The sequence below is a fragment of the Saccoglossus kowalevskii genome, chromosome 17 (genome assembly GCF_978046115.1).
Source record: "Saccoglossus kowalevskii chromosome 17, keSacKowa6.1, whole genome shotgun sequence".
NCBI lineage: Eukaryota > Metazoa > Hemichordata > Enteropneusta > Harrimaniidae > Saccoglossus > Saccoglossus kowalevskii.
In genome coordinates, this window is record NC_140657.1 from 11,839,036 (window position 1) to 11,862,136 (window position 23,101).

At 34.7% G+C, this 23,101-nt stretch overlaps 3 protein-coding genes across 4 annotated transcripts in view; 1 reads left to right on the top strand and 2 right to left on the bottom strand.

Annotated features, from left to right (window-relative positions):
• Positions 1-9,313, top strand: part of LOC100369776 (discoidin domain-containing receptor 2-like) — a 38,992-nt gene extending 29,679 nt beyond the window's left edge. Inside the window, exons 7-13 of the mRNA XM_085492267.1 lie at positions 415-555; positions 1,194-1,550; positions 2,280-2,539; positions 3,350-3,465; positions 3,632-3,829; positions 4,446-4,680; positions 5,507-9,313. Coding sequence (XP_085348393.1) covers positions 415-555; positions 1,194-1,550; positions 2,280-2,539; positions 3,350-3,465; positions 3,632-3,829; positions 4,446-4,680; positions 5,507-5,812 — 1,613 coding nt within the window. The 3' untranslated portion in view covers positions 5,813-9,313. The remainder of the gene's footprint in view (positions 1-414; positions 556-1,193; positions 1,551-2,279; positions 2,540-3,349; positions 3,466-3,631; positions 3,830-4,445; positions 4,681-5,506) is intronic.
• A 2-nt stretch (positions 9,314-9,315) lies between these two features.
• On the bottom strand, positions 9,316-15,574 carry LOC102805089 (uncharacterized). The gene is made up of 5 exons (XM_006818880.3): positions 15,401-15,574; positions 11,946-13,396; positions 11,532-11,676; positions 11,099-11,202; positions 9,316-10,976 (listed from the first exon to the last, which is right to left on the bottom strand). Exons 2-5 carry the CDS (start codon positions 13,387-13,389, stop codon positions 10,183-10,185), a joined length of 2,487 nt encoding a protein of 828 aa, XP_006818943.1. The 5' UTR covers positions 13,390-13,396; positions 15,401-15,574; the 3' UTR covers positions 9,316-10,182.
• Positions 15,575-16,394: 820 nt separating this feature from the next.
• LOC100369926 (uncharacterized) lies at positions 16,395-22,631 on the bottom strand. 2 transcript variants are annotated; one of them, XM_085492204.1, is made up of 5 exons: positions 22,463-22,631; positions 19,911-21,361; positions 19,418-19,562; positions 18,849-18,952; positions 16,395-18,500 (listed from the first exon to the last, which is right to left on the bottom strand). In XM_085492204.1, the coding sequence occupies exons 2-5, from the start codon at positions 21,352-21,354 to the stop codon at positions 17,710-17,712; spliced, it is 2,484 nt and encodes an 827-aa protein (XP_085348330.1). In that variant the 5' UTR covers positions 21,355-21,361; positions 22,463-22,631; the 3' UTR covers positions 16,395-17,709. The 2 variants fall into 2 exon arrangements, with proteins under 2 accessions (XP_085348330.1, XP_085348331.1); XM_085492205.1 differs by having other exon boundaries at positions 19,911-21,378.
• Positions 22,632-23,101: the final 470 nt, after the last annotated feature.

Consider the following 23,101-nt stretch of genomic DNA (forward strand, 5'->3'; position numbering starts at 1 on the left):
TCATGAAGCCAGGCAACCAACACTATGCTTGTTAATTACAGACTTTATTGTTGAGTCCCAAGTGATGACAACAACACACGGTAAAAACGCAAAGGCTCATGGGTAGACATTTGTTTGTAAGCAATGACACGTTATCGCCATCTGGCGCATGTGCAGGCGACAACTTCCCCGCTTTAATCTTTTTATCACAACCAAGAGAAATACACTCTCATGGTGTGGAAACTGCAGCGAGAAGTGAAAACAGTTTGAGTTTTCTCTGTGGATGACTACTGCCGGTGGTGTGATACAATCCTATGTAACGCCTGACACAACAGTGTCCATAAATAAACTGATGATGAATGTTTATAATGTTATATGAATTAAATTATTTCATTTCAATTACTTAATTGTTCTCATCCTGTTTCTCTTGAACAGCCTTCATGACAGAAAATTACACTGTACCCAGTAGTACATCCGTTCCTTATGATGTTGACCCGATGTTTGTACCAGTCAAACCGACCACTCATCCTAGTACTGGTAGACAGAATGAAATCATTGCACTCTCATCTACAACTGGTGAGTCATTTTATAAGGGATAAGGGATAAGTAATAAGACACATGTTGATGGTGAATTTTTGGCAATTAAACAATTTCAAATTTTTATGTTAATATTTCTACAAGAATGGTATCTAGAATTGTGGAAACAAATTAAAATAAAAGAAATAATTTAGAATTTTCACGTTTAACCTATTCACCACCAGATTTTATAGCCCCAATTTTGGTGTACTTTTTAGCTTTGCTGTCGACTTTGTCAATCAGAGCTTATCATATGAGTGATTGTGCGCCGTTGTCGTTGCCGCATTTTTACTTTTTCAATTTTCTTCTTGAAAACTAAAAGCCTGATTCCTTTGATACTTGGTGTATATGTACCTCAGGTAGACCTCTCTTAGATTTTGCTCATTTCGTGATGATATCTTTAATTCTCTAATTTTGGTGGTAAAAAAGTCAAGTATATTTGAAATATGCTAATAAGCCGATTTCATTTTCTACACAAGATTAACTGCAAAAGTATTCAATAGATTTCTCAACCCATGTCTAAGTATATGCAGATTAAAATTTTGGAAAAAATCTGTGAAAAAATTATTTTATGAATGGTGACAGAGATGAACTTTGTTGCTCAAGGATCATGGCTGATATTTAGCGTCTTTTCACAGGATCTGCCGAGAAACCAGAAAAAATTGTCAAACCTGCTGCCAAAGCGAAAACTGGACTGATTGGTGGTCTGGTCTGTCTGGTCATCATCATTGCTATCCTCATTGGTGTAATTCTGATATTGCTATGGCGACAGAAACAAAACAAATCGTTAATGAAAGGACCGAGGATAGTGGAGCAAGTTCACTGTGATTTGAATTCAGTGCGTATTACGAACAATCAGCTTGGGACACAACACTCGCGTCGCAGTAATCCTACATATGACCAGTTACTGCTACAAGACGACCCTGAGGGTGACGTACCTTGGGTGTCAAAACGATCGTTACCAGAAATACCACCAACCTGCGTAGAAAATTCAGGTAATAATTCTCAGAAATCTTGTCTCTTGACAAAGACACATTAACAATATAACCATTTTTGCCGTTGATCCCACAGTATTTTTGCAATTTTCTGTATCATGTTATTTGGTTGCGATTGAGTTTTACCTGATTACAGTTGATTTTCTCACGTAAAACAGTGTAGGTGTAAGAAAAAGATGGATTTTACATCTTGCATTTCAACGCTTACTACAAAACTACTTTTTGAAATAATCAACCAGTTTCAGGGATTGCTGTAGAAAGCCTACCCGTAATAGTTGTGGTCAAACTGTTCAAAAAGACATCCATATTCTATGTTTTGTTTTGTTTGTGTGCAGTTGTAGTGTGAGCGCCCTCTATTGGCCACACTGACACCAAATTTACTTTGTTTATGAAGACATCTGTGAAATCTTTTCCACCCAGTTCTCTTTACTGCTATGTTTACTTGTGACTGTTTTGAGGTTTTGAGGTGTTCTCTCTCGTAGCACGATCCGTGTTTCCCTAGGTTTAATAAAGCACTTTCCGTTTCTGCCAAATCTTGATTTCCCTGATGTGTTTAATAATAAATAGCTATTATAAGAAAAATAAACTAGTGAAAAAAAGAGCTACTGATCGAACTACTACTAAATTTCTACCAGTTCTGATTTACCATGTACAGTTACATGTATACCTGCCAAGTTTGTGTGTAATTTTTAAGCAACACATAATAACATATATTTGTTAATTTTCCAGGTTGTTCATCAAGAATTTATGCAGAACCTGACATCACTAAATCAACAGGGCACAGCAGTAAATCCAACTTTCTTCAACAACCGTACGCAGAAACTGACGTCATCCACAAATTCAATATTCAGGGCGTATCTGGTAATAATATTTACTCTGTGCCGTCAGCAAGTCTGGAAAAGCTCACTAATTTGAATCCTGTCGCACCAGAAATAAACATGGAAGACTTGGAATTCCTGGAAGTTCTTGGAGATGGGCAGTTTGGACAGGTGAGATATTTGTGTTAACGTATTCCTTGAAAATTGATATGTATCACAGTGGTTAACCTTTTCACCACCAGTTCATTAAAATTCACAAAATAGTCCCATTTATAGTCTGCACTTTCCTTCAGAAGATTGGGACAAAAATAGTCAATTTTTTTTAATAAAAACTGAAAATTGATTCAAATTTTGTCTGTTGGCTTCAAAATTAAGGTTCAGAAATATTGAAGAAAAAGGGCGAAAAAGTTTGATCATGAAAAGGGAGTTTGCAGGTTTGACTTCCATGATTGGCTGCTTACTCAGCAGTGGAAAAGTGGGGAAAAAAAATTAGTACACCTGCTCACTTATCTGGCTTGTATATGTAGCTTTTATATATATGTGAGAGACATGAATGACCAGTTAGAGAAAACATAAATTTGTTTACCTCTACAAGGCTTCTGTACTGCGTACATGTGAGCCTTTACAGCAGGAGAACCTAGTACATGCATAGGGGTTACCGTATGTCTAAGTTTACTATGCAATGAAACCACTAGTATACTTGTTACTATTAACGCAACGACCCTGTTCACTTTATTTTTATAAATATTTATAAATTTCAATAAAAGTTTAATGCAACCAGCCAATCAGTGTATTGCGCAATGACATCATTTGAAAATGTTTCAATGTTATTCCGTTGGCAAATAGGAACATTTCTCATTTCAGTTTGAATTGTGTAATGTGTAAAGATTTATAAAAATAACGAGAATGGCTTTCTTGTGTGGATATGATTACCGCATGATTGTAATAATCTTTAATTTTTTTTTTGTCTCATTTTGTAAGGTTCATTTGTGTGAAATTGAAAATCATGAGTTACTAAATGGAAATGGTGCAAACAAACAAACAAATATACTGGTTGCTGTCAAGATGCTGAGAAAGGATGCAAACAAAAATGCCAGGTATGTCACCTCATGAGGGTGCTGTTGCTACTGTATTCTGTCCTCCCTGTTGTATCCTCAACTCGAAAAAAACATTATTTTTAATAATTTATATTTTACGCTCACTGTATGCAACGTTTGGAACACTTTAAATAATATGTATTCTTGTCTACTTTATATCATGTAGATCTGATTTCATGACAGAAATAAAGATAATGTCTCAGTTGCATCATGATAACATAGTAAGACTGCTGGGTAAATGCACCAAGGAAGAGCCTTGGTGTATGATTGTAGAGTACATGCCAAATGGGGATCTGAATCAGTTCTTGTTTGACAGAGATCTTGATACACAAATCAATGGTGCAGCAAAATCTCAACCAATCAGGTAATGATGTTATTTATTTATATATTTATTTATTAGAAATGCATATAAACGAAAAAATGCATTTATTATATGTACTTAATCTTTAAAATACTGTAGAATACTTTATTTTCGCTTGGAATTAATTTTTGCTATTTTCACTGAAGGAATAAAATTCAGTGAAAATAAAATCCAGCGAATATACCTTTTTTCCTATATTTCACATTCAACTCGTCTAAAATCAGTGAAAATAAATTCCATACAAAACACACAAAAAGTCTTTTCAGAGAAAATTAATTCCAGCTAAAATAAAGTATTTTACAGTATAACAGATTTTGACCATAGAAACACCTCCAAATTCCAATGCGGCTTTGAATGGATTACTTCATAATTCTGTTGTTTTCAGTGTTAGATAGATAAAAGCTCTATAATGATTTGAAAATATTTTTTTTATTGAATTTTTTTTGATAAACTTGAGTTTAATTTTGTAAACATGAATCAAAACATCATGTATGCATGACTATGATTCACTATTGGGTGGAATTAGCTTTCTATTATCTGTGAAAACGTCAGGATGTCGCTCAGCTTCAAATATTGTTTGTAAGTTTATATTATATTTGTTAATTTCTCTTTTGATCAGTTTTGAAGATCTCATATACATCGTGAAGCAAATAACTGATGGTATGCAATACTTGTCATCGTTAAATTTCGTACATCGCGACTTAGCGACCAGAAACTGTCTAGTAGGACAACGTTACAGGATACGTATTGCAGACTTTGGAATGAGTAGAAGTCTCTACTCAGCTGACTATTATAAAATTGAAGGCAAAGCAATTCTACCAATTAGATGGATGGCATGGGAATCAATATTATATGTAAGTAACAATATTTGAAAAAGTTTTTCTCTACTTCGTAGAAAAACAGACGGAGTAATTTTTTATAGCTGGAATTGAAAAGACTTTTTGGGTGTTTTGTTTAGAATTTATTTTCACTGATTATTGAAGAGTTGAATGTCAAATATAGGAAAAAGGTATATTTTATTTTCACTGAATCATTCCTTCAGCAAAAATGGTGAAAATTACTTCCAAGCGAAAATAAAGTATTCTACAAAACTATATGAAAATCAGATTTAGCAATTGATGTAGTAAACACGAACCATATGTACTATGTACACATGATGTAAATTGCTCAGAACCCATATTTCATGTTTGCGATTACATGCATGTGGCAGTCTAAGTCCCTAGGTAAACCAGACCTGGATCTGAACTGATTTTAATTTGCGTCATGGTTACTCATGATAGTGGCTCCTGTTTTTAAATTCTACCTGAGGGCTGAACACTGAAAAGCAATTGACCCATAACCAGAGTGTGCCAAAGCTATTGACAGAGATTTTTTCACTAACAGATACTAATTTAGGGGTAAAATTCCTTAAAAACCATTTCGAGTATTATGATAGAAAGACGGTAACACTGTCAAATAAAGACGTAGATATTAAATTAAATTTCCGAGGCCACTTTTATGTACTTATCAGCCCTTTCATATTGCATATAAAAAAAGGGTTACGGGTGATGACAATAATATTCAACATCTGGCGCAAAAAATGAAATTTTTAGGGATCTAATAAATGTTGAAAGATGCCAGTTACTCAAAGAGACTTACAATATTTGTTCCATAAACCAAGTTAAATTTATTTATTTTCAGGGCAAGTTCAGTACCAATAGCGATGTCTGGGCATATGGTGTAACACTATGGGAGATTTTCACGTTGGCAAAAGAACAGCCTTATTCAGATTTAACGGACCAGCAAGTCATAGAAAACACGGGTGAATACTACAGAAATACCGGCGAAGAGGTAATTCTGGATAGACCATCTGCTTGTCCTAAGGATATCTATTGTTATATGAAGCAGTGCTGGAGGCGAGACACGGAAACGAGGCCGACATTTGATTATTTGGATGGAATATTCCAACAAAAAAATGATGGATATGAACCAGAATTTGAAGATTAGGGATGGTTGTAAATGTTGAACTTTGACCCTAATTTGGTTGTTCGTTGTTTGTTTCTTCCAGGGTACATCGACAAATGTTTTGATTATTTCCTGTCTTCCACAACTATTCATTTTCTTAATTAGGATTCATTAAAATTTAATAATGATAATAATTAACCAAGTGGAGAGACAATTTCAAAATCAAACATGTGCCAAATTTTAGTGATTTCTTCATAATCATAGTTTCACAATAAATACGATACTTTTCGCAAAGTATATGTATGCTGCCAAATTAGAGTTTTATAGAGTACAATTGTTGGTACCAGGTGAAAATGTGAAATTTTTAATTTCAGTATACTGCATAGAAACTCATATTTCACAAAATGAGTCAAAGTAGATAACTCTAAGTATTTTTTTTAGCTTGTTTAAAATAAGTTGTTTGATTTATTGTAATTTAAAATGTTGTCTTAGCAGTAAACCTACATAAGTATTTGTTTAATGCAGTTCATAACATTATTTCTCTGAGAAATGCTGCTAAGTTTGATTCCACAATATTTTTATGTAAATCATAAATCATAAATTGTTGCTAGCGAAATTAAAATGTCAAACGTAAATACACACATTATACCATTGCTTGATGCAAGTATACACCGAGCAGCTCCTTGTATGGTATTAAAGTATTGTGTGTATGAATAATGCTATAATTATGAAATCCATTTTTATTCTCAATATTTTTTTGTTTCTGATTTGAACACTGGATGTTCTGTTGTCATGGTGAAAGGATGCATGTTATTCATTGAATATTTTAAAATTAATATTTCATAGAGAAGATAGAAAGTGATTCTGATCTTTTATTTGGTAAAAAGGTGTTTGTTTATTAAATTGTTTTAATATAAATGAGCTGAATTCTGACAAACAGGATATTAAATCTATGCGAGTCCAACATTTTTTTGTGCATATATACGGTATGTAATTTGCCCAGTGATGCATTGCATATTTTTTGAAACTAGAAATTTCCATCAAATGACTGGTGCTTAAAATCGTACTTAATCAAAAAATGTACTTTTTTCTTATAAATGATACTTACTATTGGAACTGAAAGCATTATAAAATATATAATCCATTGTCTCACCACGCTTTATATCTTGTCAACTTAATCAGAAACTTTTGCTTTCACATATTGGATGAATTACCATAGTTCCATAGTTTTAATGTATTTCCATAGTTCAGTATTTAAGCAGGATTTGAATGGGTATTGCCATGCAGGGAAATGCATGTCTGAACCTTGTATATATTTTTTATTAATTCATTGACCATAAACTTTAGAATGACTTAAAATCTGTGGATTGATCAAAGATTTTATAAGTTCAGTGTATGCAACTATACATCAGTATGGGATATATGAATTCTATTTTAAGTATGGCAGCATATTCGCAAGACAAATATTATTGGAGGTATTGAACATCAAATATGTGTGTCTGTGATGGATCTGGCTGTAAGTGGTTGTTTCAAGCAGGGTTTTCTAGTAACCCTTTTTGTTAAGGGTATATGTTGTGCATTTTTACCAATAAGCTTGTAAATGAAGTTTTTTCTTTCACAATCTAACATTGAGTGAGTTGATTGAAATGTACTAAATAAACTATGATCAGCATTATCACATTTTAAAACTTACATGTACAACTTTTTTCAAAGCTACGAAAAAATTTATGATTCTACCGTCGATTAAATTGTGATTTCAGTCGCTGAACTGTTGACACGAAGCATCGTGTTCGATATCAGTCCCAATATATAATATAAATTGTTCAAATAAATTCTGAACACTCGCTGTGTGACAATGAGACCACCTGTTGAAGATTTGTTACCAAAAGTGTACATACCATTCATATTTTTTTAGATTTTGTCTGTAAAGTTACGCACTTGACAGCCATTGGTGCTGTTCGCTGTTGAGAGTACATGTACTTGGCGAAAAGTGTGTGTGGCTGTCAATATGTTAAAAGTAATACCATATTTTCTCTATTTGAAGCACATCTCTATATAAAAGTGCACATAAACCGATAATGAAAAATATAAATATTTTAAAACTTGAGGGCAATCGCAGGGATATTGTGTCATTGTGACGATTCATCTTCAAGACCTTGATGAAATTTTCACTACCACAATATTTTTTCCCGACTCACAAGGAATTGTTTTGCAAAATCAAATTGGTTTACAGTTTATATCACAATAAAACCCCGAAAAATAATTTGGTCAGTGGATTCACTCCAACTGTGTTGTCAGATGAATTTGTTGTTGTTGATTTTGGGATTTTTTTTCAAGACTATAATTTCTCAAATCTTTCATTGTGGTGTGAGGTTTGGACATCTTGCAATTTATGATCTTATTTTTGCACAATAACAAAAATAGTTTTCCATTTGCTTTAATAGACTTTTCATGCAATATTTGCTGTATTCATTTTTAAAATAAATTAAAAAAAATTGCTCACTGATCCTAGATTTTTTCTTGAAAAATTCGCTAAACAAGTTATACATGTTTTACCACATAAATTTGCACACCTAAAGTTTTAAATGGTAATATAATAAACATTTTAGAACATATTTCATAACATTTTTTTGAAGATAAAAAAAAAGTATTTTCTACTAAAATAGTTTATATTACATTATTTTTAAAGTTTATTAAACAACTTTTTTCTGTGTGTTCATGTTATGGATTCTACAAAGGGTAAATAAAAAGATGAGGATGTGTATTAAACCCTGATGACATGTGATCACAAATTTGTGAGATTTCTGTGATACCATCTTTGCATATCATCTTTATGTACCTTTTTACTGACTCTTACGTCTAAAACTTGGTTCATTTGGAATCCTGGCGTGGGACAATAGGTGATTATCTATTCCCTGCAAGATCTTGCATAATGTGTAAAATGTACAGATCTAATGTCTGCCATAAAAATCGAATAAATTTGATTTTGAACTTAATTTTTTTTTATAGTTCCATATAAAAAATGCTGATCTTTAAGTGAGGAATATGGCTTTGAGATACCCTTACTTCATCAAAATCTACCATCATTAAATATGTATAGCACAACGATGCAAATAACCCCCAAAATATAACTGATACAACGTTATGATTATTATTTGTTATTTTTCATGTTCAATTTCACTCATAATGTGAGATCTCGCAGTAAACGGAAAATTGTCTATTTATAAAAAAGCGCAATGGACATTATACTTGTTTTGTAGTAAGTAAACAAAACATACTCGAGTTTTAGTTTTATGCCTGAAAGTAACATGTATCCCTCACACTGTTCTTTGTAAATTTCTTTTGTTTTTCAATGTGTGCTGGTTTCACTGTATGTTGTTCTGTGAATTACAACAAATATCTATTTTTCCAAATATTTGCCAACATTTATAACGGCATTCACAAACATATACTGCTGAAAAACAATTGACTTTTTATTATGTACAACTCTTGTGCATTCCTATGAGTAGTATTGTAAATAAACAGCTATTGCAAGTAATACAATGTTTGTCTGTGTATTTTTGTTGTTTATTTATTTCCTCGATGTACTAAATTGCACATAACACAAGTCTAACATTATGATGAGGAGCATAATAAATGGTTTTATTCAAGGAAATTAAATATTTTGGACCACCATTATAAGATGAAAATGTTCTCAAAGCACCAGGTTATTGTCTGTCGTCGTCGTCTGTAAACAATTCTATTTTTGACTTCTTCTTGAAAACTACCAGGCCAATTACTTTAAAACTTGATATGTAGGTACATTATATGGTCTTTGCTTCATGACAATATCTTCAATTTTCTATGTTTCGCAAAAAATGGTATTTTTGACTTGACTTGAAAACTAGCAGCTCAATTGTTTTGATACTTGGTATGTAAGTACTTTGGGTGAACATCTGAGATTTGTCCATTTCTGTGACGATATTTTCAATTCTTATTTTAGTGTGAATATTTTTGTCTTTTTTGGGGGGGGCGGAATGCATTTTTCGACTTCTTGAAAAACCACCATCTCAATTGCTTTGATACTTACTTTGTAACAAGTTGATAAAAATTGTAATTGCCATGGTAACTACCATTCACTACCATGGTTGTGATAAGACAAGACCATCTTGGTACCAATAACCGTTGTATAGAACTCAACTGTGTTTTGAGGAAGGTTTCTGGTGTATATTCTGACAACCATGATTCGGATAGATATTTTGTTAGGTCAGTAAATTTATAAAAAAAATAGATATAATATACACATTATTGTTATAAATATTTGGACAATCCAAGTTTTAAACCTTTTAGGAATGGCACAGTTTCATAAGCATTGACCGATCCTCTTGTGTCTGGAGATTATGTAACCCCCCCCCCCCCCCAAAGAGCTAAAACTATAATTTGGTTTCTAATGCTAACTTGAAATTATCTTTCACAATTTCCATTTTTTGTTCAATTTCTATCATTTTAGCAGTTTTGTTGCATTCCATATATACAGAATGTATTCGTTTATACTCTGCCACAGTCTGTTTGGCATACTCCCTAGCTTTTTTATAATTTTTCAGTTGGATGCATGCTTCTGTTAAGTAACCTAAGGACTCTGCAACGCCGTCGTTTTGTGGTTGTTGGGCAAGTACTTTCCTTCTCAACTCCACTGCTTCTCTGAAATTGACCTTCGCCTTCTGAAGCTTACCGGCACGAAGCATCACTTCTCCCAGCAGATGCATCGTGCTAGCGGTGGATGTGTGTTCTCCCATTCGTTTTTTTCTAATCTCCAATGATTTTTTAAAATTTACTTCCGCGTTTTCTAAATCTGCGATGCGTGAATAAACTTTAGCTCTGTTGTTATAAATTAGCGACATATCATGGTGATCCACTCCCATCTTGCGTCTCATTTCATAAGCTTCATCTAACAACTCTAGCGCTTTCTTCGTGTTTCCTCGCTTACTGTATTCCATGGCTACGTTATTCAACGAAATCACAATATCGTTTGCAGGCTTCTTGTTAAATCGTTTTTTGGTTCGCAGAGATAACTTGAAATAATGAAACGCTTTCTCAGTATTGCCCAGTTGGTTGTAGTATAGACCAAGACCGTTCTGCATGCCACCCATAATAGGATGGTCTCCGAATAACTTGCCACGCATCGAGAGTGACATCATGTGATATTTTTCACCTTCTGTCAGCTCCCCTGCAGAAAAGTACAAACAATTACTGAGTTTAGAAACACAGCTTCATTACATGTATTATTTTTGTACTTTATTATATAGGTAATGTATTAGAATTGCCATCGACAACAAATGTGTATCTCACCGACAAATGTATGTACAACACCAAGACTTGATAGTGTGGATGCAGTGTGTCTGTGGGGTATCATGCCGAGTCTTTTCTGTATATCGTAAGCTTTGTAAAGATACCTGCAATGGGAAAATACCTAGTAATATATCTGTGTGCAGTATTTTAAAGGGCGGTGGTCGTCGCGTCGATCCTGTTCGATATGGGACTCACAGCGACGTATACAACGCATGTAAAAGGCATTGTTTGTTTACATGATCATACGAACACGCGCTGCGCGACGTCCACGCCCTTTAAACAAAAACTGTAGGACTCATCCAAATTGCTCAGTTTCGCGAACTTTCTGTAAACATACTCTCACGTGAACCTGTGACTGATTCTACAAGGTTGCTGGCTTTATTAGAAGAATTAAAAAAAATTAAAAATCTCTTGAACGCATTGAATACTATACCTCAATGCCTGGCGTTCTTTACCCTGCATATGCCGATTCCATCCAATACTGCTATACACTCGTGCCAATGTATCTTGCATGTCAGTCATTGGTGATAATAATTCAGCGGCTTCATTGTAATTATCGCTTGCTTCCTGCCAATTACCTGCAAACAATCAACTTTCTTGGCCAATCATATTCCATGAAATCATATTATTGACTAATTCTATTTCCAAAAAAAAATCATAATATGGATCATTCATATTTCTATAAATTATATCCTAAAATTAAATCTTAATAATATAAATTATATGACCTAACTCCTACATCCCATTTCGGCTACGGTAATTCCAGTTATCAAACAATTCATATTCTTAGATCCTGAAAATATATTTTGTCTGATCACAATAAAAATCATAACATTTTTTAAATTACCTCTAATTTGAGTAAGTGCCTGTCCATAACAATGCAACATAACAGCACAATCAGCCGGATCATTCTGCATTCTGGCTGAGTTCACGCATGCTTCATAGAATTCTACTGCTCCAGCAGATGGTAGAAAATTCATCAAGAGGTACTCGGCATGTTGTGCTACGTTAATCATTACGTGGTAACGTTCGTCTCCACAATGCATCGCCTCTCGTAAAAACTTTGCAATGTTCTGCATCTCAATGCTTAGTAGTGGAATTGTGCTCTTCGGTTTCCGATCAATGTAACTTGACATCTGATGCAGTAAATCGGCGAAGAAGTCACAAAAGCGATCACGGACTAAGTCTTCATCGTGTAAATGTGAGAAATGGTCTCTGATGTACTCACGAATAAACGGGTGGATGTCGTACCTAAGTGTATCAAACGCATCGCTGATTTCGATTTCAACATTCTCTTTGTCTAATAAAGAACGTTTACATAAAGGATTCAACACATCCTGTTTAACTGTGGCTGTACTCGGTTTGCCAGTCACGGCAGCCGCTAGACGTGGTCCAAAGGACCCTGGAATATACTGCAATTCAGAGGATTTCTCTTGCAATATTGGTGACAAAGCATCCATAAATGTGTCAATCACAAGCAGTTTTTTGTCAGAGCATTCATCAAGACTGGACATTCTCTTTTCCAACCTGGTAGAAAGCTCTGTCGGAGTATATTGTCCATTTCGCAGTGCTGAACCAGCAACAATCAACAATTTGGGCAAAAAACTGCATAAATTAGCAAGTTTAACTTTATATTTCTGAATGTTTACACCTTCTGCAACTAATTCTAAGAGAGTTTCCGCATCTTCTGGTTGAAGTGGTTTGAGATCCAGCGAGTAGAGAACAATGTGGTTGACAACTCGAAATTTAAACCTTGTTGTGACTAAAACCTGAACCAAATCTGATGATTCTTCGATTAAATTTAGAATGGAATCAATAAACTCTGTTTTTGCTGTATTTTCAGCCAATAATATATCTTCTGCATTATCCAATAGTATGAGGTGATGATGTTTGGTGTTATGAACAATGTCCAATATACGTTGAAACGGTGATGTTAATTGGCTACTCGGAGAACAGCAATCATAGGCGACCGCTGATTTGTCTTTTTGAATATGTGATTGATCTAGTGCATGATACGATTGTTTTGATAGGGTAAACAGATTAACAAGCTGTGAAATGATTGGTTCAATACTCTTGACATTTCTAACACTAATATCATGTATATGCAAAACAGACTGATCTTCTTTGTAACTTTCTTCCATTTTCTTCAATATCTGTTTTGCTAATTCTGTTTTCCCAACCATGGGTTGGCCTGTTATTTGAACGATCTTTTTACCAGATTCCAATGCCGTCTGCAACTCTGACAGCTCCTTCTCTCGACCAATGAACGTGATATTCTCTTGTGACGTCATCTTTGTTCTACGGGATTCAATATACTGTTATTATATTGTATGGCAATTAGAATACGTTATAATAATTAGTGATCATTCACATGTGATAATTAATGCAGTTCATGGTGATAATTATATCGAAACAGACTATTAGGTATTCAGTCTACAATTAGAAGAAATAAATGCAGAAAACCATGAAGGGGTGTAAATAAGTGAATGTCAGTAAATATTACCAGGAACGAGGAAACACAATCTCCTGTGCTGGACAGCACATTCACTATCAAATCACAGTGTTTTTACCTGTTCGAAGCTAAATAATTTGATGCTAATCAACACGGCGCATGTGCAATAACTGGGACTAACCTTTTTAAGAGATGAGTAATTTAGTAATAACCAATTTTGAACTATTTTATACTGGGCATTGTCTATAGGATTCACATGAATTAGCTTGTACAGAACCTTCAATTATTAGAAACTATCATGTACGTTTAATTTTGATTTTTTTAATACAACTGTACATTGCGATTTTTCTAATGACTATATACGAGATCGCAGATTATCTCCTATATTGGAAAGGGGGGGTTAAGCGAATATATACGCCACAAAACATATTGTTTTTGCAAATTCTATTGCATAATGTTTTTATAACTGTATTGTGTCTAAATGTTTATATTGATTTGTTGATCTAGTGATTGTATGAAGCCGATGATGTCATTGATTATGATAATTGTACAGACAATATTAATTAATGGTGTATCAGCACATGTAAGTAAAATGTTGTCCAATGAAATAATCATTAAAAAGTATTGATATTATTGTCCATTATCAAAAAACAAAACAACCTTAGTTTCTATTTTTTCTGTGACCTTTGACCAAATACATAGCAGGCTCTTGGTAGCAAATGTAGATCATAGGCATACACATGCATCTGTAACACGTTTTATACAACATTTATTTTCAATTTGTACCTAATAATTTACCCATTCACTCTTAATTGTGAATTTATAAAGTCATTGACCTAAATAATTTTGACACTATAATCAATATTATAGCCACTGTTTGGGCTGATATATGGTTATTGAAGGTCTCATGCCACTAATTAACCAATTTAAATGCCCAGCAAGAACCAATGAAATTTTTTAAATATTATTTTTCTCAGGTGCTCCCTGTTTGAGGGCGTAATCACCTGGGTCAGAGGTGCGACCAACATGTGGTCTTTTGTTTACTACTTAGCGGCTGTGTACCTGTGGGTTTATTCTGTGTGTTAATGTATGTTCTAATCTTGGTGTTTTTCCAGTGATTTCTCTTGGTGCAATCCAAATACAGTAGGTGTGTCTTGTTTACCTGAGATTTGCAAGAGTTTGAGCTGGCCAACATGTTAGTTTTTTTCATATGGTTGATTACTGGCATGTTGATTTCCCATTTTTGAGCCATATTTTCAACTTTCTTCGTCATTTTCATATAGCAATCTCGTCATATGTTAACATTGTCGTCTATGGAAATTCAATTAGTGGTATGAGCCCTTATAGCTCACACGGCTACCCTGGACGCCATCTTGAATTTGAAGGGGTCAAAGATTACAGAAAAGGTAGCAAGACTTTTTTTTCGGTGGGTATTTAACTTACATGAGGTCATACACTATTGACACACATTTAGATACGAAACAGTGATTATGAACACACTATGCCATAGAATCTTAATACAACAATCTGTGGCGTAGATATAATCTTATTTCTCCTTTCTTCCAGTATAATGGGGGCAATCTATGACCGCTTCTGGCCCATGACCTCTATTGTGAGGTTAAACGTCAATGAAGCACAATGCACATTTTTCATAACATATACAAACTAGTCTTAACAAAGTCATACATAATAGGTTTTAATAATTTCCAATAAGTTTTACTATAACCCGGCATCACAATACAAACTAATACCCATTAACAATGCCCAGTGTCAGTAAAAAACCTAACAATAAATATTAGCGTAAAACCACCCAGACTCTTAGTGTAATACAGTACGTATACGTTACCCACATTGTGTCGTATCCACCCAGTCGTAACTGTCACGTAGTCTTGACGTAATGTAACGGTCTTGTAATGCTCGGCGTTACAAAGTGTTAATCGCTAATACTGATCTAGAATCTGTTAATCAAATGTTAACAGTAATGCCCACTCTAGACTGCCGTATGTTTACACTATTTTTATGCGGGGAAACTCCAAGGGGAATCCCCTAGTTTGCGCAGTCGCAGTATTAACCCTAACATTGAAGATCAACGCTGTTATTCACCACATGAGTACTGGTAACGCCAAAGTGGGGGCGGTTTACTTCAACGATACAACCGAATGAACGTGTGATTTCTAGACGATGTGTGCTACGTCAAATAGACATATATTTTTCGCGTGAAGTTTGAAGGGCGGTGGTCGTCGCGCAGCGATTTTGATTTTGATGGCGATTTTGATTGTTGTACAAACTGAGACCAAGTGTAATTAGGTAGTTTCTTTGGTGATTGGAAGGCATCGAAGAAGTCATTGGCGGTAATTAGTTTACGTCTCGTCCAGGTCAAAACTCGTATTCGTGATTTTCATTAAAAAAACGCATTGCATTGTGGGAAAAGCAATGTTTATCAACACATGTTGCACATTCGCGGCGCGACGACCGCCGCCCTGTATAGTGCTTTTATTGTTGGCTCTTGTATTGTCCCTCACATGTAGACGCCTGGAATAACTGTATTTTGCACAAATGTCCTAAAAAAATAAAAAAATAAACAAACTATTGCTGGAAAAATGCCACACGAAACAACATTTTTGGAGCAAACAAAGGTCCACCACTGAGCGAATAATTTAATGACAGATGATGACTTTTGTTTTGCGTTGGCGATGTGTTCAATTGTGCAACGACGTTCAGCTGTTTGTGTAAACGCATATCATTCGTGTAAGACGTTGATGAATAAAACTTGCAGTATATTTGAAAGAATTGACCAGCGGACAACATACTGAACATAACAACAGTCGAAAAATGGCGGCCATATATATAAAGAACAGCTTTATTTACATAATCTAAAAATAGCATAGTTACAACTTACATAGAGGTTGTTATTGTCAAAATCAAATGTCATAGTAAAATACATTACAAAATTCGACAATGCTATATTTAATAGCCCAATAAATTCGATTGAAACTTCTAGATACAGGATTGCATACCAACAAATGTTTTTTTTTTTAAATTCACGAATATTAAGTCTCACGCCGTAAAATTTGCACGTTACAGCAGGTTACAGACATGAAAGAACAAAGGCCACGTTCATATACCACGGTTCAAACACTTGAAAGCAACTAATGCAAACTTTACAAAAATGGAAATATAAATACATAAAATGTAATAGAAAACTCATTAATACTCTATTCGAAACATAACAACCACAGTTTAAAAACCATAAGCAAACATGAAACATGTGCACTTTCTATTCTCATTTAAAGATGATATAAGCACCGAACATTACTTTCCCTTTTTGAAAACATACACTACTTGATCTGGGTTTACGGAAGAAGCATGGGATTATCATTGCGTGTATACAAATCCGACATAGAGAACGTGCTAAAGCGACTGGCAGTGACGCTATCCCGTGGGTACCCCTAGAAATACTCATACAATAGGAATTTGTGGGGTGGGGTCAGACAGATATCATTTCGATGTTTACTTAAAAAACAAATAATCAAATATAACAACTATGTAATGAATACTGACAACAAGAGTTCCATTCTGTTTTAAAAAAACAAACATAACAAACACTTCAGTAAAATTAATAGCTTACAAGAAGTTCTTTACTCTACGTAAATATATGGAAAAAATGAAATGTGAGAGTAACCAACAATATTACTAACATGCAAGACATTTAAAAACATTTTAATTAAAATAGATATAGGTGATATAAGAATCTTCATGAACAATAATTTAAATCTAGCTAAGTAACTACTTTCTACAAATATACAACGCAGTGTAAAATCTGCAAACCTTTCAAGTTCAAGACAACAAGCACAAACCAACCATTAAAACCCCAGGTTTTAACATATCAATTTCATATTATTTTAATGTGTCAATGTATTCTGAACCAAAGCATTTGATTATCTATGTAGCAACTGATATTTAAATAGTTGGTATACTCTTTCGACCCTTTCTTAGGTCATTATCCCAGATTGGAAGGAAGGGTATTACACCTAAAAAAATCTTTCTAACATCACGTATTACATACAAGGTACACAGCTACACTTTACAAAAGTATTAACCATATATTAACCATATAACCATTACAATATAGTATTAACCATTATATTATGGTATGTTCCTACTCTGTTTCAAACACCAACTTGAATTTCTCTTTCACAGTTTCTATCTTTTGATCAATCTCTAGCATTTTATCAATTTTATTCCCTTCCCCATACACATCATGCAACCTTTGATACTCCGTCACAGTTTGCCGGGCATACTCCCTAGCTTCCCTGTATTTTTTCATTTGAATGCATGATTCTGTCAAGCAATTCAGGGACTCAGCAACACCACCATTTTCTGGCTCGTTAGCAAGCACTTTTCTTCTAAACTCTAGTGCGTTACTGAACATCTTTTTTGCTTCCTGAAATTTACCAGCACGAAGCATAACTTTTCCCAACATGTTCATTGTATCACCCACAGAAGTGTGCTTTCCCATTAGTTTCTGTCGAATCTCCAATGTTTTTTTATAGTATAGCTCTGCATTCTCTAAATCTGAGCCTCTGGCATAGACTTTGGCTTTGGTGTTGTATATTAGCGCCATATCAGGGTGATCCATACCCATCTTACACCTCATCTCATAAGCTTCGTCTAACAACTCCAACGCTTTCTCCATGTCTTGTCGCTTGCTGTACTCCAAGGCTACATTGGTTAATGAATATATGATATCATTAGCAGGCTTCTTGTTGAACCGCTTCTTCGTTCGCAAAGATAACTTGAAATAATGAAACGCTTTCTCACTGTTTCCAACTTTGTTATAGTAAATACCCAGATTGTTCTGCAAGCCGCCCATAATGGGATGATCTCCTAACAAGTCACCACGCATTGATCGTGATAAATCGTGATATTTTTTCGCTTCAGCCAGCTCCCCTATAGAAATATACAGATCAAAAGACAATTCAATGTTTTTCCTATTATAAGTGCACTCCAATTTACCTTAATAACCTGCTCTATAAAACATGCATCTCTATCAAAAGAACAATTTTTCGTATTGATTTGCATCGCAACTACAGACATTTTAATAAAAAATATGAAATCTTAATATACTCATCTGACATCACTGGGACAAATGTGAATCTGTACAGATTCTGAGTCCTAGTGTGAACATTTTGCCTTGATTTTGTAGACATGCAGGTCATTTTATAACCATATACTTCAAACCATAATCATCATTATATTAGAAAGATTACAAATAAATCTTTGTATAATATAGCTTACCGATAGCTGTGTTTATAACACCTAGGCATGCTGCTGTAGATGAAGTATCTCTATGTGGTATCAAACCTAAATTCTTCTGTATATCATAGGCTTTGTAGAAATAACTGTAATGATACAAGACAACATTTTATTTCATAAAAAAACATTTCACATTACTACAACGGAATTGAACATAGTGGCAGAAGAACATTTTGGGCGTTTCCCGTTGTATTTTATGTGATTTAAAAGACACAAGGTCTGTAGAGGCTCAAGTACTAGTGATAATAATGTCCTGATTGTGAGTAGGAATAATACAGTTATTTTGTATATGAATAATTCTTGAACATTTTTTTGTGGTGGACTTTCATTGTTTTTTCAGCACGAACGGTTAACGTTCCATTTATTCGTTCTTGTTTTGGTAATTTGTCTATAACAGGGTTCATTAAAGATAATTTTTGAATTTTAAATAATCTACAGAGCTTGTAGAGGAATGTAATGCAAGAGCGTTTACAACTAGTAATGATATCATTACTATGAACTGACAATGAAATATATCCACAAATTAGCATAGCAAACCGTGAACATCGTACCTGAGTGCTTCCCGTTCTTTACCAAGCAAATGCAGATTCCATCCAATACTTGTGTAAAGTCTTGCCAGTTTATCTTGCTTGTTTGTCATTGGGGACAATAATTCAGCGGCTTCTTTATAAACATTTCTTGCTTTCTGCCAGTTACCTGTCAAATGTCAAGATTAATCTCAGTTATGATCGCAAAATACACACTCTGCACTAATCTAATCTGAAGTTCATATTTTGAAATCAATTTTATTCCAAACTAGTATATTTAGGCCAGTCTGAAAATCACAATGTATGTTCACCAAAATCCTTATTTTGAACAACCATATTCTTCAAAACACCTACTTTTGACCATTCAAAGAATTATTCCCTTGGCCAATGAAATTCCAATTTGAACACCAATCTATAAATATCTTACAAGATAATTTGAGTTCATGATATACAAATGTAGATCGACCCAAAACCTGGTGTTACATACAGCAATCTATAGTAGATCACTATGCCTTACCCCTAATTTGATTAAGTGCCTGTCCATAACAATGCAGCATAACAGCACAATCAGCCGGGTCATTCTGCATTCTGGCTGAGTTCACGCATGCTTCATAGAATTCCACTGCTCCAGCAGATGGTAGAAAATTCATCAAGAGGTACTCGGCATGTTGTGCTACGTTAATCATTACGTGGTAACGTTCGTCCCCACAATGCATTGCCTCTCGTAAAAACTTTGCAATGTTCTGCATCTCAATGCTTAGTAGTGGAATTGTGCTTTTTGGTTTCCGATCAATATAACTTGACATCTGATGCAGTAATTCAGCGAAAAAGTCACAAAAGCGATCACGGACTAAGTCTTCATCGTGTAAATGTGAGAAATGGTCTCTGATGTACTCACGAATAAATGGGTGGATGTCGTACCTAAGTTTATCAAACGCATCGCTGATTTCGAATTCAACGCTCTCTTTATCTAATAAAGACCGTTTACATAAAGGATTCAATACATCCTGTTTAACTATGGCTGTACTCGGTTTGCCTGTCACTGCAGCCGCTAGACGTGGTCCAAAGGACCCTGGAATATACTGCAACTCAGAGGATTTCTCTTGCAATATTGGCAACAAAGCATCCATAAATGAGCCAATCACAATCTTTCCTTCGTCAGAGAGCTCATCAAGACTGGACATTCTCTTTTCCAATCTGGTAGAAAGCTCTTCCGGAGTATATTGCCCATTTCGCAGTGCTGAACCAGCAACAATCAACAATTTGGGCAAAAAACTGCATAAATTAGCAAGTTTAATTTTATATTCTTGAATATCTACACCTTCTGCAACTAATTCTAAGAGAGTTTCTGCATCTTCTGGTTGAAGTGGTTTGAGATCCAGGGAGTAGAAAACCACGTGGTTGACAACTCGAAATTTAAACCTTGTTGTGACTACAACCTGAATCAAATCCGATGATTCTTCGATTAAATTCAGAATGGAATCAATAAAATCTGATTTTGCTGTACTTTCAGCCAATAATATATCTTCTGCATTATCCAACAGTATAATGTGATGATGTTTGGCCTTATGAACAATGTCCAGTATACGTTGAAACGGTAATGTTAATTGGCGACTTGGGGAACTGCAATTATAGCCGACCGCTGATTGATCCTCTTGAACATGTGACTGATCTGAAGCATAATACGATTGTTCTGATAGGGTAAACTGGTTAATAAGCTGTGAAATGATTGGTTCAATATTCTTGACATTTCTAATGCTGACCTCATGTATGTGCAAAATAGACTGATCTTCTTTATAGAAATCTTTCATTTTCTTCAACAAGTGTTTTGCTAACTCTGTTTTCCCGACCATGGGTTGGCCTGTTATTTGAATGATCTTTTTTCCAGATTCCAATGCGGTCTGAAGCTCTGACAGTTCCTTCTCTCGACCAATGAACGTGACATTCTCTTGTGACGTCATCTTTGCTCTGTAGGATTTAATATACTGTGATTTTGTTTATTCTATGAAAGGGAAAAGCATAAAATGCGCAGTAACAACAGATGGTGACTAAAATAGTAACTACTCAAGATGAACAACATTCTCCAAGCCTCGACTGGTTACCAGCGTTGATAAGCGTAGTTGGGGGTTCAGAAGTTTACACCTCAATCTGAGGGTTAACTCGTTGTTTTTTTTGTTTTTTTTTTCTTCGAATATGAAATATGAAAAGCAGAAAGTTGGGGACGTCATAAACGTTACATGAATATAATTTTATAAGTTAATTGCTGTTAGATTTCGAATGGCCAATCAAGAAATAGTATTGTAACACCATTCTGTATTCTAATATTATTAATGAGTTTGTTCAACATCAACCAATCAGTCAACGCTTCATCTTATGGAAGTGAGCGGTCGCAGTTGCTATGTCACGTGACGGCATTCGCGTGCATGGGCGTAGACAATGTTTAGCTCTCGCGTCAATTATTATTATAAATGTATCTGAATGAAAACTGATGGTAGACTTTTACAATTTGTTTATAAATACGTTTATAAGCAAAACTCTAGCTTTGTGACTTTCACTGTATCATTTATTTGTTTATTTTACATAAAAAAAAAATTTCAAGCTAAAGTGTAGCCACTGAAACGTTTTCTGAACACAAAAAAGTAGGTCCGCTCTTGCGTACAAAGTAGTGAGGGAGCCTGTAGCAGAAACTGATTCAGCGCATTCATTCGACGCTCGGAGCGCCCCTGGACGTTCAGGTAAATTCACCTAGTGTGTTTTTCCCCTGATTCATAGTGCGAAGTTGAATTGGAAGTGATACGACGGCGTTATCGACATGAATAAACTCCGAAATCGGTCAAATCATGCAACTAAAAAGTGCATTATAGTTTTTTGCATGGTCAAATACACATAGGCGAAGTGTTGAAAAAAAAGGACAAAAATCCCTCATAACTACGACCGAGTAGTTGAAATGTACGACAGTGAGTTGCACACCTTTTCTTATACACACCGTGTAAACTGAGCATGCACATTTCTGAAATGAACATTTGACCAATAAGCGCTGTGTCACGCGTGACTGTGAGCAATACTCACGTGTTATCGTCCAGACACTTGGGCTGTAACCATCTAATCAGAATAATCTCTAAAACAGTAGGCTGTGAACCCGTCTTAACGCGACAATTTATTGTCGATAATCAGCTGTCAAAACGAACAAACACTAGAAAGTGTTTATAGTCACTTAAGACGTTTCAAATCAGTATGCGTCAATATGGGGAAATCCAAGGGAAATCCCCTAAGTTTGCGCAGTCGCAGTAACTGGAAAGCTAAAAATAGATTGTCTTCAGTGAAACGATTGTTTCGCTCCCGCGAATAAACTGTGATGTGACCTTTTGCTGAGACAGGGTTGTGTCACGAACCCTGTAAGGGTTATAGTCGTAGCACGTGTAAACAAATGTGCTAATCATACTATATACAAAAATGTACATATATACATTAAGGGTTGGCCCGTTTAAAAATCGTGTGCTGGTGGATGACAAAAATATATGGGCTTAGCAAAGTAAGTTACTGTCGTTACAGTCATTCTTTGAACGATTATGTTTAACTAAATATTGCTACATTACAGCAAGTTATTATCAACATTGTCGGTTGATAATAACATGTTGATAATAACTTGCTGTAGTGTAGCAATATTTAGTTAAACATAATCGTTCAAAGAATGACTGAAACGATAGT